This window comes from Mixophyes fleayi, chromosome 4, assembly GCF_038048845.1.
Source record: "Mixophyes fleayi isolate aMixFle1 chromosome 4, aMixFle1.hap1, whole genome shotgun sequence".
Lineage (NCBI taxonomy): Eukaryota > Metazoa > Chordata > Amphibia > Anura > Limnodynastidae > Mixophyes > Mixophyes fleayi.
The window spans coordinates 210,843,330-210,857,200 of NC_134405.1; the positions used below are offsets into that span (position 1 = coordinate 210,843,330).

General features: G+C 40.0%; 1 protein-coding gene across 12 annotated transcripts in view; it reads left to right on the top strand.

The window, feature by feature from the left end:
* The window catches only part of MYBPC1 (myosin binding protein C1), a 114,273-nt gene that overhangs the window by 47,264 nt on the left and 53,138 nt on the right, over window positions 1–13,871 (top strand). For 8 of the 12 annotated variants that reach the window (XM_075209254.1, XM_075209256.1, XM_075209255.1 and 5 more), the window contains exons 5-9: window positions 860–901; window positions 8,059–8,097; window positions 9,570–9,605; window positions 10,449–10,538; window positions 13,451–13,599. In XM_075209254.1, the coding sequence (XP_075065355.1) occupies window positions 860–901; window positions 8,059–8,097; window positions 9,570–9,605; window positions 10,449–10,538; window positions 13,451–13,599 (356 nt within the window). Of the gene's footprint in view, window positions 1–859; window positions 902–7,660; window positions 7,697–8,058; window positions 8,098–9,569; window positions 9,606–10,448; window positions 10,539–13,450; window positions 13,600–13,871 lie in introns of all 12 variants that reach the window. The other 4 variants (XM_075209259.1, XM_075209258.1, XM_075209262.1 and 1 more) reach the window with 3 other exon arrangements.

The window sequence follows — 13,871 nt, forward strand, 5'->3', positions numbered from 1 at the left end:
AGTGATCCTTAGAATTGCCAAATGGCACTTCTCTTCTATTTTGAGGTATATCAGCATATCATATGTGCCTACTTTTCATACCTTGGCTCAGAGAAATGTAGAGGGAATGTATGAAAAGAAGACAGGTGGGCAATATTTGATGATGACATTCACATCATCAAGTTCGAGGAGGAAAGGCATATGATGGTACTAATTGCGTTGTCATGCCCCTGTATACTCTGTGTTCAGAGATAAATCTGCCAAGTAATATGCCTGCACCCACCTTGCAGGCAAGTAAGTATTCCTGCAGGAAAATTGCTTGTTCTCTCAGGAGTCGAGGAGGATTCCCCCTAATTCGGGAGTCTCCCAGACATTCCGTGAGAGTAGGCAACAAAGCAGTGTTATCCTGGTGCATCATATATCATTCATCTGTCTTCAGCAGTGCCAAGGCCAATATAGATTATAGCATTTAATTATTTTTTTCTACTGAATTGCAGGCCTGGATTTACACTTTGTGCCCCCTATGCCACTCTTTTTGTGCCACTGCTCACCACCATAGCTCACCTTGGTTCCAAACACCATTACTTTTCATCTGTTCAAAATAAATATATGGCAATTATTTAGCTCTTCTTGAACTAATTGTTAAATATTTAGAATCTGTAATTCATAAATTATTCATGTGTAAAATAAACAAGTGAAACCAATGGTGGGCAGGGTGAGCAGAATGCTGCCCCTTCCAATCTGCTTCTTCTAGGCCTTATTGGCCTTTCCATGAATCCAGGCCTGCTGAACTGACAGTATGAAAAAGCAATATTAGAGGTTACAGTAAATATGCATTATTTTTGTAACATGGAAAAATAATTATACGTCCTATATGCAGAGCAAAATAAACCTAACGGTGATGAATCTGAAAAGGCAAAAGGTGAGTGAAATACGGTTTTGTTGTGCTTAGAGCAATAGTGATTGCCTGAGATTTCCTGCACCTTGTAGAACGTAGTTTGCACTGTGCATACTTCCTCTTTGTATGCATGTCACAAAGTGTTGAAGAAAACTCTGTTCACTGGTTTGTAATTTTATTGCATAGACTTTCAGAGGAGAACTATAATCTAATTAAATGTAGCTCACTCCATACCTCACAACTGTCCTTATTTAGTATGGGCAGTAAAAATGCAAGTTATATGCAGCTCTCCTGATAGTTAGTGCACCTTAACTAGTCTTACTCATACTTGCCCACTCTCCCGGAATGTCCGGAAGACTCCAGAATTTCCGGTTAAGTCTTCCAGCTCAGCAGGCCATTTTCCCGTATCCTGCCCATTTCCTAGTGAAGTTGGCAGAATGAGAGCCTCCATGACACGATTTGCTGTGAATTGCTTCATGTTGGCCCCTCGCCCCGCTGCAATATAACGCTTTTGCACAATTTCGACGCTGGGGCCACTGCGCCCCACCCCGCCTCCATTGTCCTCACAGTTCACCGCCCTTCCAGGATCTCCTGGATGGAAAGATTAAAGAGTTGGCAAGTATGGTGTTATTAGAGGAGTAAACAGATAGGTGGTCATTTATGACAGAGTGGTACGGTACAAACCTAGTTTTCTTGATGATGGCATGATTAGTTGCCAATATTTCCCAAAAATGTTTTGGGGCACTTTAGCTGAGCCAGTGTATCCATGCAGGTAATGCACAATACTGTCTCCACTGCCCTTGGAGCACTACAGTATAATTGCCTTCTTGTCATGTCCACTAAATTTCATAATATCCCATTCTCTGCATTTTAAATACTCATTAATTTAATAATTATTAACTTCTAAACAATAGAGAATAAGAATATTGAGAATTGCTTCTAACATGCAGAAAAATAGAAAATATATTGTACAGTTGGTTTGCATTGAAAAGTAGAAAGTTTTGTATGCACATTGTGGTGTGACACTAAGGGGTATATTTACTAAGCTGCGGGTTTGAAAAAGTGGGGATGTTGCCTATAGCAACCAATCAGATTCTAGCTTTCATTTATTTAGTACTTTCTACAAAATGACAGCTAGAATCTGATTGGTTGCTATAGGCAACATCCCACTTTTTCAAACCCGCAGCTTAGTAAATCTAGCCCTAAGTGTCTGCTGGCAAAAGGGGTACACTGGGTCAAAAACAGACATGCTACTTTGTACTGTGCCGCTCTCTTGTAAATGACACCCAATGAGTTTAAGTGCACTTAGTTTGTATAAGAAACTGCATGTCAATAACATTTATGTCATGTAAAAGACTATTTATCCAGCCGCAATCTACAAGATGAGCACTGGTATCATATTACAAATGACCTATGTGGTGCTCAATCATCACCCAGTGCACTTCTCCAAAGTGACCAAATAACTTATGTCATATATACCGTGCCTATTTGAGAGTAATCACAGTTTACTTTTTAGAAAGTACCCCAGTTATTTTATGGGTGTATATTAAGAGTGTATATTAAAATACCTTATTAAATATTTTAAATATAATATCTAATCCAGTCAAGAAAATATGACATAAGGATATCGGGGTCTATGTGTTAGGGAAAATATGGAGAAAGTGATGCATTTCCTCCATGTTTGCGGCCAGGAGGAACAAGAGCATGCAAACAACATTAATCATTATTATGTAGCATGTTGTGCGATGCCACTCTCTCCTCTCTTACAAGAATCAAAATCCTCCATCACCTCTGAGGTAGCAGAGGTCGGCTCGTCTCCATTGTTAGCAGAGCTATGATATGTATAATGACTAAATATTACATAAAGTGTCGCTCTGCTCCAAAAACAGAGCATTGGGGCTCAATGTAGGTTAGTTCATACAGCCCATAATGTTCACCCACATCAGATTTATGTTCATCTAATGCAGATTATCCTCACTGAAGCAGCTCACAATATGTTTTCAAAACTCAGGAGAATGGCTCCACTCAGTGGCATAACGGGAGGATGCTGGTTAATATATAATTTCAAATCTTTGCCCCTATAGGCCAATTTTGTTATGCTGCCCTCCCCCTAATGTCCAAGCACCACAACACTCCATGGCCCCAACCTCCACAATCTTTCATGCACCATGTGTATAACTGTATGCTCACAGTATTTATAATGACTAGATATTTATTTAAATTGGTAGACATGCATGAGAGAAAAATGTCAAAGGAACATTCTACCATCCTGGCCTATGTAACCATTCCGCAAATTAAAGGCTGTATAGGACCATTTTCTCCACTTTCATATGGAATCACAATTCAATGGTAAAGAAAACAACATGGCAGCCTATCACAGCACAGTGGCCTGCAGCATAAAGTATTAGAGAGCAGCAGACATATGATTATGCATACTTGCCAACTCTCCGGGAATGTCAGTCAGACTCCCAGATTTGGGGTCGGTCTCCCGGACTCCCGGGAGTGTATGGCAGTCTCCTGCAATCCCAGAAATAGGTCCATTTGGCCCCGCCCCCGCTGTAAAATGATGCGTTTGCGTCATAACGTCACGGGGCAGGTCCAAAATGACGCTATTTTTGGGTCCCCGCACGCCCATCCCCCCCCCCCCCCCCGGCAGCTCCCGGACGCCAACCAGAGAAGTTGGCAAGTATGTAATTATGGTCCATATAGTCCGGTGGCTTTGCATCTATAGTAGTCATCATTGGCTCTATCAGAAATCACTGGGCCTTAAAATGTATTGGGACCAGCTTCACAAATTACCTGCGGAAATACTACAAGTAAATTGATTTGATTACTGAATCCTCCAAACATTGTTGTTTATATCCTAGGCTTCAAAATTCATTGAGTTGCATAATAATCCCTTTACACCATGTATTTTCAACAGCAAATATGATGCTCACCCCTATTGTAGCATAAAGTAACTTAAAAACAGGGCTGTTGACCTTGTGTGTGCACGATCCACAAACTTCCACGATAATGAAGAGTCTGTGAAATAAGGGATCACTAGCCCAAAATCAATTGCATGTTTTTTACTGTGAATTTTTTTTAGATTTCTTCTTACACTGGACATTTTATTGATGTATCTACATGAAAAAGTTCAACCTAATACTATTTTATTATAGTTTTTATATTTAAAAGAGAAAACCGCAGATCCAAGACTCCTCATAGACAAGTGTATTTTAAGTCATTTTTGTTTTCATTTTATTTCATTCATTACTGTTGTGCTGCAGTGCAAAGTTTTAATATGTTGCCTCATTTGCAATGACATTTTCTAGTGGATGTGTAACTGGATAGGTTCGTTATGTTGGCACCTTCTCATGGGGCATAAATCACTGACCTTTGGTTCAGCCTTTCACAAACATTCCAAAATATCACTTACAGTCGCTGCTTTGGACTAACATATTGGTGACATACTTGTCAGAAAATGTGTCCCTTGGTTCAGCCTCTCAGTTCAAGGTTAATCTGTTCGTATTCCATTGTACCATTAATAGTCCCATAAAAATCTTGTGCACTTGCGGCATGGAAGTAAAAACACTGGTAAGTTTAATGCGCATCCAAGTAAGTCTTGGCTCTCTCTATAGTCATGATGTTGGATTCATTCCAGGGAATGAGGGGAAAAGAACATGTGAAGATGCTTGAAAGAAATGAGTTCATCTTCTTGTCATTCAAGTTCCTGCGGGATATGCGGTGCTTGATTGCTCTTCTATATGATCTTTTTAATGCAATGTAATGCAGGTTTTCTCGCTGATCAAGTTTCCTGGTTTAAATCCTTGATTAAAATGTGTATGATGGACCTAATTTTAGAAATGACCCTCGTAGGAAATTACGGCAGGAGAAATTCTGTATATCTTTGAATAAGTTGACCTTAAATAGGATTTAAAGTATATTATTTTAAAGGAGCGATACACCCCACTGAGTGAAGGTCTTTCCTCCCCAGCTTTTAGTCATCACAGTATCCCCAAAGTCAACCTCCTGCAGGCAGGTTCACTGGGATGTTTGGTAGAGAAGGAACCTGTCTACTAGATGGATCCTCTCTATTGTGTGGAGCCAAACTACCATGAAAATATTTGTGATTTTCTCTTTTTCAAGATGAAAAGATGGCAGCTCATTAATGTACACAGTTTGTATTGTGTGTGTGTGTATATGTATATATATATATATATATATATTGTATGACATATATATGTGTGCATGTGTGCCTACATTTAGATTATATATTTGTTGAGACACAACAGGCGTTCATTTACATTAAATCTACTGCAAATTAGATCCTTATAAATGGAGCTTGGTGATGTCAACCAAATACATTATACTTATACCCCATTCATACTGCACCAAAATCCCGGGTTTTTGCCGGGGCGAGCTCAAACGACCCGGGTCTTGGTGCAGTATGAATGGTACAAGTCAAAAATCCCGGGTCTAAAAACCCGGGTCTTCAACCCGGGATTTATCGAGGGGTAATTCCCGGGTCGGACCAGGGTTGCCTGCACTATGAATGGTGCAACCCGGGTTTTTCAACCCAGGTTGCACAGAAAACAAGCTGATTGGCTGTCTGCCTGTCTCTGGAGGATGATGTCATCGGTGGGAGCCCGTGGAAGAAAAAAAAAACAGTCACCTTTCAATGACATCACCATTTTTCAGCCAATGAAAACTGCTCTGGTGATGACTCCCACAAATTGCCAGGGCACAAACTTGTGCAGTATGAATGGGGTCAACCCGGGAAATTCCCAGGTCCGAGGTGCAGTATAAATGGTGTTTCTGAGCTGGGACGCTTCGAGCCCCGGCAAAAACCCGGCTTGAAAAACCCGGGATATTGCCGGGGCGGCAGTATGAAAGCGGTATTAGTGATCTCTTCAGTTTATAGCTGTGTCTCTGATTTATCACTTGTATACTTCTCCTTAAGCTGTGTGCGTGTTGCCTGATCCCTATTGTACTAGTCCATTGGCATTCCTTTTACAGCTGATCTCTTATGTATCAGTGGCTAGATGAGTTAATATTTGCTCATTTAAGATTTTACGGAAAATTAAAACTTGCGCTTAAAAATATAATGTACATACCTGTCATTATAATGATATCTGAAGTCAATGAATAATTATATGACCTTATTATGCTATTATTTGGTCATATGCAATATACAGTGCATATGCGTGATAAAAAAGAATATGTGCAGTCAAGTGGGAAAGAAATCAAAAATTTTGTTCATGTCTGATGAGAAAAGTACAATAAAAATGCTTGAACTGTCAGTATAATAACAATGCAGGCTATACTGGAGTATCTCACAGTATTATGGTCACTACATCTAAAACAGATGGGAAAGTGAAACCTCCAGCTGTAAAAGATATCCTAACAGCTATGGTTGAACCAGTATGTGGTCTGTCAGTAAAGATCAGGGAGGGTTAGTTAAAGATTATCACACAACATCTCAGCCACCCTTTTGCAATATAGGTATTCCTCCTGGCAATGTGTTTAGGTGCACTCTTTTATAAGCATTATATTAATACATATCTATAAAGAAAGGGCACTATTACTGCAATATTGTAAATGTAAGAAAATCAGTGCTTGCCTTTAAACGGTAACCTACTGCAACAAAATATTATAAGGAAAGAGGTTGATCAGCAACAGCAGTTAAAGCATTACTCAGTTTGCCAATTTTGTTTGATTATTGTACATGCTTGATAACAAAAATATAAATGCAAAATTGTGCACAAATTGCAAAAAACGATATTCTTTTACTCCTGTGTAATTCACATGTTTCAGATCTGTTTTTATTATTTTCCACCAAAGGAATGTATCAGAACTTACTCTGTAAGACCATCACTGTAATTTCAATAGTCCACATAAATCACAATTACAGTTACAATTTCATTGAAAAAAATTATATGTATATTATTTTTACATGTTTACTGAAGAAAAGATACTGTTCCATAAATAGTAACATGCTTCCAATATATATAGTCAACCTAATCAGTGGTGGATTCATAATAGCCATTGATGATGGTTAAATCATGAACCCCCAGTCCAATTATGTTTTCGTAATGCTTGATCACTCACAATTTCAGAACACATTTGAGTTTTAATTGTCATTACAACACACAAGTCCCTCACCACAAGTGTATTTGCAAGTCACTTAGTCTCTTAGGGCCTGTGTCATTAAGGAGAGCAAAACATAAAAAAGGAGCAACTTTGCACCTGGGCAAAACCATGTTGCATCGGAGTGGGAGGTAAATTTAAAATGTGGGGACAGATTTATAGTTGGGATAGGGCATGTCCTAGATTAACTTTAAAAATCAGTGTAAAAATAAAGTTATCAAGTATTTGTGTGCTACATTAAAAAACAGCCAGTATTTAACTTATGTGCAAAATAATAACTTAATTTGCACCCCTTGCATTGTAACATGGTTTGTCCCGGAGAACATCTACTTCCATTTTTTGGCTTACTTCCCTTAATGACTCAGGCCCTTAGAATTTAGCAATAAATGACAAAAACATTTCCCGAAGGTCATCCGCATACACAGCAAGTCACTCAACTTAAGTCTGTTTTATTCTTGCGGAAGGTCATAATCACACCACTGAGTTTGAAAGTGGAAGGTCCGGTCTTCCTGTCAGGACTGAGTTTCAAGAAATTATAATCCACCACTGAATGTACATTTGAGATGTAGATGTTTTGTTTACTTGTATGTTATGACTGTGATTATTACATAGCAGACAAATTCATTGCGTGTGTGGTACACATTTTACTTGCAGACATGGAAGACAGTGATGTGACATCTTCTTCAGAAGGTCAGATGTGTGGTTGACCTTAATTTCAATGTGTTTTCTTTTTCTCGCTGTTGTGTACATTCCTAACATTTCCAATCCTCCTGAAAGCCCGCCATATGTTTAATACTCGGTCACTTGATCTACATTTCATGTTTGTGCTGCATTTCCTCTTTGCTGATCGCTGGGTTTTCATTTCAGCTACTGAAAATTCAAAGCTTTTTTTCCCCCATGAGTTTGTAGCTTATTTGGAGTGTTTCAAGCTGCTGCTGTAACAAAGTTTTTTTTGCAGGATTTTCATTTTGCATATTTTTCCAAAAGGAATAGTGCCACATTTAATGTACTCTTATGTGCACACATTAATACATTTTATTTTATGTTTGCAGATGAAGATACTTCTTCTTCAATTAGTACTCCTCCTCCAGGTAGATTTTCCTTTTCTTACCTTTTCTTTTCTTTTTCTGCCAGCAAGATTGTACAAGTCATCTACGTGCACAGTTATAGAGATATTCCATGCTCCACGAACACTCATGCTCCGGAAACTAACATTTATTTTCAAGTATAAATATATTCTGGATCCATTAAAAGGACCTGTTAATGTGTTCACTTTTTCTTTATGTATTTTACTAGTAAGAAGTATTTTTATGCCAGATAGAGTACTATCTTTCTGCTTTGTCTGTTGATGGTTCTCTGAGGACATTTGTGAACCACTGCTGTAAAATATAAGCTGACACCAAGTATGTGGAAAAACACATGCTTAAGGAAGGGTCACTCCAGAGGATTAACACCTAAAGGAACCGGAGAAAGGATTGCAGTTGAGTTACGTAAAGCTCACATTAAGATAGCAGGAAATTAGTCCCCAGCTCCATCACATGTCACCTTCTTGACTGGAAGCACCTTGTAGGCTGATAATGAGTACATGCTAGGAGCAAGGATACAGATGAGCTAGCTTTGCTCTCTGTACAATGACAGGAATTAGTTTATAAGATACAAGATTTTCTAGGAGAGTGATGTTCATAACACACAAAATACAGTATTATCTGTAGTTTAAACACTACATACAGTATATTTAAAATATACTTTTTTCATACTCGCCAACTCTCCCAGAATGTGCAGGAGACTCCCGCATTTCGAGTGAGTCTCCCGGACTCCCGGGAGAGTGTGGCAATCTCCCGCATCTGCCCACTTCCTAGTGAAGTGGGCAGAATTAGGGCCAAAATGCTGCGATTCTCAGAGAAGAGCCCCGCCCCCGGGTGCAAAATGACGCGATTTTGGAGCCCCGCCCCCCGCACACCCACCTGCCTCCCGGACACCAACACTAGAAAGTATTAAGGATTAAAATTAAATACACCCTTCTTGAATGCAATTAACGTGCCAATATTTTGTAATTGACCTAAGGATTTTATGACTTTATTGCAGGTTTGGGATTCCAGGGCCAACAAATGCCATCCTTACACTATCTAGAATACCTATGAAATTATGGACCTCATGTAGAGCAATTTCAGTCTAAAACACAGGCATAAATTGCATAAATTTAGTTTCAAAAACACAGTAACATAAATATTCCGTGTATTAGCCTGGCGTGCAGGGTGAGGGGGAGCTATGAGTCTATTAGCCTAGAGAGGCCTGAACTCTTAATCAGGCCCTGCTGTCACCGGTCCCCTGTTACAAAAATTATGTAAACAGAAATCATGTATTTAGTCTATTCTGATAATGCTAATAATACGAATATTATTTACAGATGTTTAACAGTAAGGAGTACTAGTCATTTATTATAAATCTCATTTAACGGAGCTAAGCGCTTCATCACATTCTTTTTTAATTTCAACAGTTTCCCATGACATCATAACAACATATCCACTCATGTTTATCATTGCAACTCCATGCTTTCTTTCAGATATAAATGCTCGAGCCACGGAAAGGAAAGATTCTGGTAAGTAACCATTCCACATCACATGGAACTAATACTCCACAGTACACTAATTCAATGCATAGAATAATCAGTTACATGATCCTCTGACTAAAACAAATCACAACACTGGTTTAAAATAAACCTGGCAGTGTCTCCCATTCTAGGATATCTGATTTTGACTTATTTTTTATGCATTTTCTCTTTTAATTTACAGCAGTTAATAAGAGGAAAAAAATATTGGGATTGTAGAGATTACATTCCATCCATGGCTCTAGTGATTTATCTCGTCCATTCTTAATTCAACACCAGTCTTCTGAAACTGTGCAACTACATTTTATAAACAGACTTTACAGTCTATACACAGTATATAGTTTAAAGTATACAGTACCTTTATTATAACTTGTCATTCAATATGATCACTTAGGATGACCCCCATTATATTCACACATTCTGACCCTACTGCAGTATCACAGGCAAAAAAAAGATTTGTGTTCTAACTTTCTTCATTTCAGGCAATTAAGGAAACCTGCACCAACAGCAGACTAGGCTTACACAGGACTAGTATATAACGCCTATGATTCTTTTGCAGATTTTTCTTTTTCAGGCTAGTGTTTGGAAACGGCAAACGTGAAAGTCGAAAAGATACCAACGTTTTATTTGTTATTACTTCAAATTGTCTGTTTAATTACTAGTACTAGTCTGACTTTGAATATATAAATACCATTACTAAATTAATTTCTTACCTAGGAACTAAGAGGACAGTGACAGTCTTCATTTAACAATGGCAGTGAGTGGCCAGTGACCAAGAACTCTACATGTTCTGATCAACTAATAACAAATGATAATTTTATTAATTTTACATAGCTTGGTCTCTTGGAGAAGGGCATCCAGAAGATAATTCTCAGCGATCAACATTATTTATTGACAAACCTTCCAGTGGATCAATAAATGTGGGTGAGTATTACAGTTTGGTCATACAGCTTGTCCAACATTTTGACTACATGTTGTACTAGGTTTTCTTAAATATGAGATGTTACATGTGCTCTGCTTTGGAAGTTATACACTGTTGTATTGAAGCTCGGTACAGATCAGGAAGCCAGTTATGTTTCACACTAGTAGTAGTTTAGATGATCACTTTTCCTGTTTCTTTATCCTGATTCTCTTGTGTACACATTACATATATATTTAAAGAGAACACATTTTATAACACTGACATTTACTCATGGTAATATACAAACATGCCTTAACAAAAAATACACACAAATTGATACATATTTTAATGCTTACACATATAAAAAAAGCAATGAGAGAGGCATGGAGTGGGCAGCAATGAGAGACATGTATGAGGCATGAAGGAGGCAGCAATGAGAGAGGCATGGAGTGGGCAGCAATGAGAGAGGCATGGAGTGGGCAGCAATGAGAGACATAGTGGTGCACCAATGAGAGAGGCATGAAGGAGGCAGCAATGAGAGAGGCATGGAGTGGGCAGCAATGAGAGAGGCATAGAGTGGGCAGCAATGAGAGACATAGTGGTGCACCAATGAGAGAGGTATGAAGGAGGCAGCAATGAGAGAGGCATAGAGTGGGCAGCAATGAGAGACATAGTGGTGCACCAATGAGAGAGGTATGAAGGAGGCAGCAATGAGAGAGACATTGATGGGGCATGCAATAAGAGTGGCATAGAGTGGGCAGCAATTAATATTATTATTATTATTATTATCTTTGACTTATAAGGCGCCACAAAGGGTCCGCAGCGCCGTACATTACATATACAGAAAACAGAACTAAGGCACAACATGATACAAAAATATATATAACCAAAGGTGACAGGGTAAAGCAAATAGGGTGGTTCTAACTAGGGAAGAGAGCTAGGACAAGGAAGTTAGGAGGAGGACTGATAGACTTGAATAAAGAAATGAGTCTTAAGGGTACGCTTGAAGCCTTTGAGAGTAGATGCTAACTTGATGGAACGTGGAAGATCGTTCCACAGTAGGGGAGCAGCCCGGGCAAAGTCCTGAAGACAAGAGTGAGAGGTGATCAGTGAAGTAGTGAGGCGGCGGTCACAGGCAGAGCGGAGGGGGTGGGTAGGAGTTTAGATAGAGCTGAGATTGGAGATGTAGGGAGGGGAAGATTGACTAAGAGCTTTAAAGGTGAGGGTGAGGAGTTTAAATTTATTTCTGTAGGGTATGGGGAGCCAATGTAGTGACTGTTGGAGGGAGACTGCAGATACAGAACGGCGGGAGAGAAAAATGAGGCGGGCAGCAGCATTGAGGATAGACTTAAGAGGGTCAAGGCGAGAATCAGGTAGGCCAGAGAGAAGGAGGTTTCAGTAGTCAAGGCGAAAGATAACAAGCGAGTCAACAAGGGTTTTCGTGGCTTCCATGGTGAGAAGGAACGTATCTTAGATATATTCCGAAGGTGGAAGCAGCAGGATTTTGAGAGGGACAGAATGTGAGGCTTGAATGAGAGGGATGAATCAAGGATGACCCCAAGGCATCGGACTTGGGGGACATAAATGAGGGTAGAGTTATTAACAGAAATAGAGAGGGGGGGATGTGGGAGAGTCCTGGAAGGGGGGGGAGACGATAAGTTCAGTCTTGGAAATATTGAGTTTAAGGAAGCGTTGGGACATCCAAGATGAGATGGCCGAGAGACAGGAGGAGACACGAGACAGAAGGGAAGGGGAGAGGTCAGGGGATGAAAGATAAATTTGGGTATCCTCAGCATAGAGGTGGTACTGGAGGCCAAAGGAGCAGATGAGGACACCAAGGGAGGAGGTGTAGAGGGAGAAAAGCAGGGGGCCAAGAACGGAGTCTTGAGGAACGCCGACAGGTAGGGGAAGAGGGGGTGATGTAGAATCATGAGTAGAGACTGAGAAGGAGCGGTTGGTAAGGTAAGAGGAAAACCAGGAGAGGACAGTGATGAGAGAGGCATGGGGTGGGCAGCAATGAAAGAGACATAGTGGGGGCACCAATGAGAGAGGTATGAAGGAGGCAGCAATGAGGGAGACATAAGTGGGGCAGCAATGAGAGAGGCATGGAGTGGGCAGCAATGAGAGACATGTATGGGGCAGCAATGAGAGAGGCATGGAGTGAGCAGCAGCATTGACAAGACATAGTGGGGGTACCAACGAGAGGTATGGAGGGGGCACCAATGTGAGAGGCATGCAATGAGAGAGACAAGTATGGGGCTGCAAAGAGAGAGGCATGGAGTGGGCAGCAATGAGAGAGTCATAGTGGGGGCACAAATGAGAGAGGTATGTAGGAGGCAGCAATGAGAGAGTCATAGTGGGGGCACCAATGAGAGAGACATGTATGGTACAGTAATGAGAGAGGCATGCAGTAAGCAGCAATGACGAGACATAGTGGAGGCACCAATGAGAGAGGCATGGAGTGGGCAGCAATGAGAGATATATGAAGGAGGCAGCAATGAGAGAGACATGAATGGGGCAGCAATGAGCGAGGCATGGAGTGGGCAGCAATGAGAGAGACATGTATGGGACAGTAATGAGAGAGGCATGGAGTAAGCAGCATTGAGGAGACATAGTGGAGGCACCAATGAGAGAGGTATGGAGGGGGAAATGAGAGTGAGCAACAAGGTGGAAATGAGACAGATACAGATGGACAATGGGAGAGACATGAAGGGGGCAATTTCAGAGATATGAGTTGGGCAATGGGAGAGATATTAGCGGAGCAATGTTTATACGTGTGTGTTTTAAACCCAACTCTCAAGTGCACCGGGCTCTCAAAGCCTTAATCCAACTTAGGCCTTATATATTTCTATAGGCATGGCTATTGCATGATTTGTAATCAAGTCAAGTATACTGCTTAGTTTATTTTTAATGTATTGCACTTTTTTTTTTAAAGGTGGTGATATTAAGTTTATTGCAAAAGTGGAGGCAAAGGATCTCCTTCGTAAGCCTATTGTTAAATGGTTGAAAGGAAAATGGATGGACCTGGCAAGTAAAGCTGGAAAGCATCTTCAGCTGAAGGACACATTTGACCGTATTAACAAGGTATTTATTACAAAGCTAAATTACTTTTCCTAGAAGACTTTGTAATGCTGCATTGAGATCAGTTAAGTGAGTGATGGATATTTTGGAATGCTACACGTGACAATAAACTCTTAAAGGAACAGTCACCTTACGTTGATCATTGTGTGTGTGTGTGTGTGTATATATATATATATGTATAGATGTGTATATATATATATATATATATATATATATATTTATCTGAGAAGAGCATACAGTGTATATTTTAGGTGATGTAAAGCAACTTTTCAAGC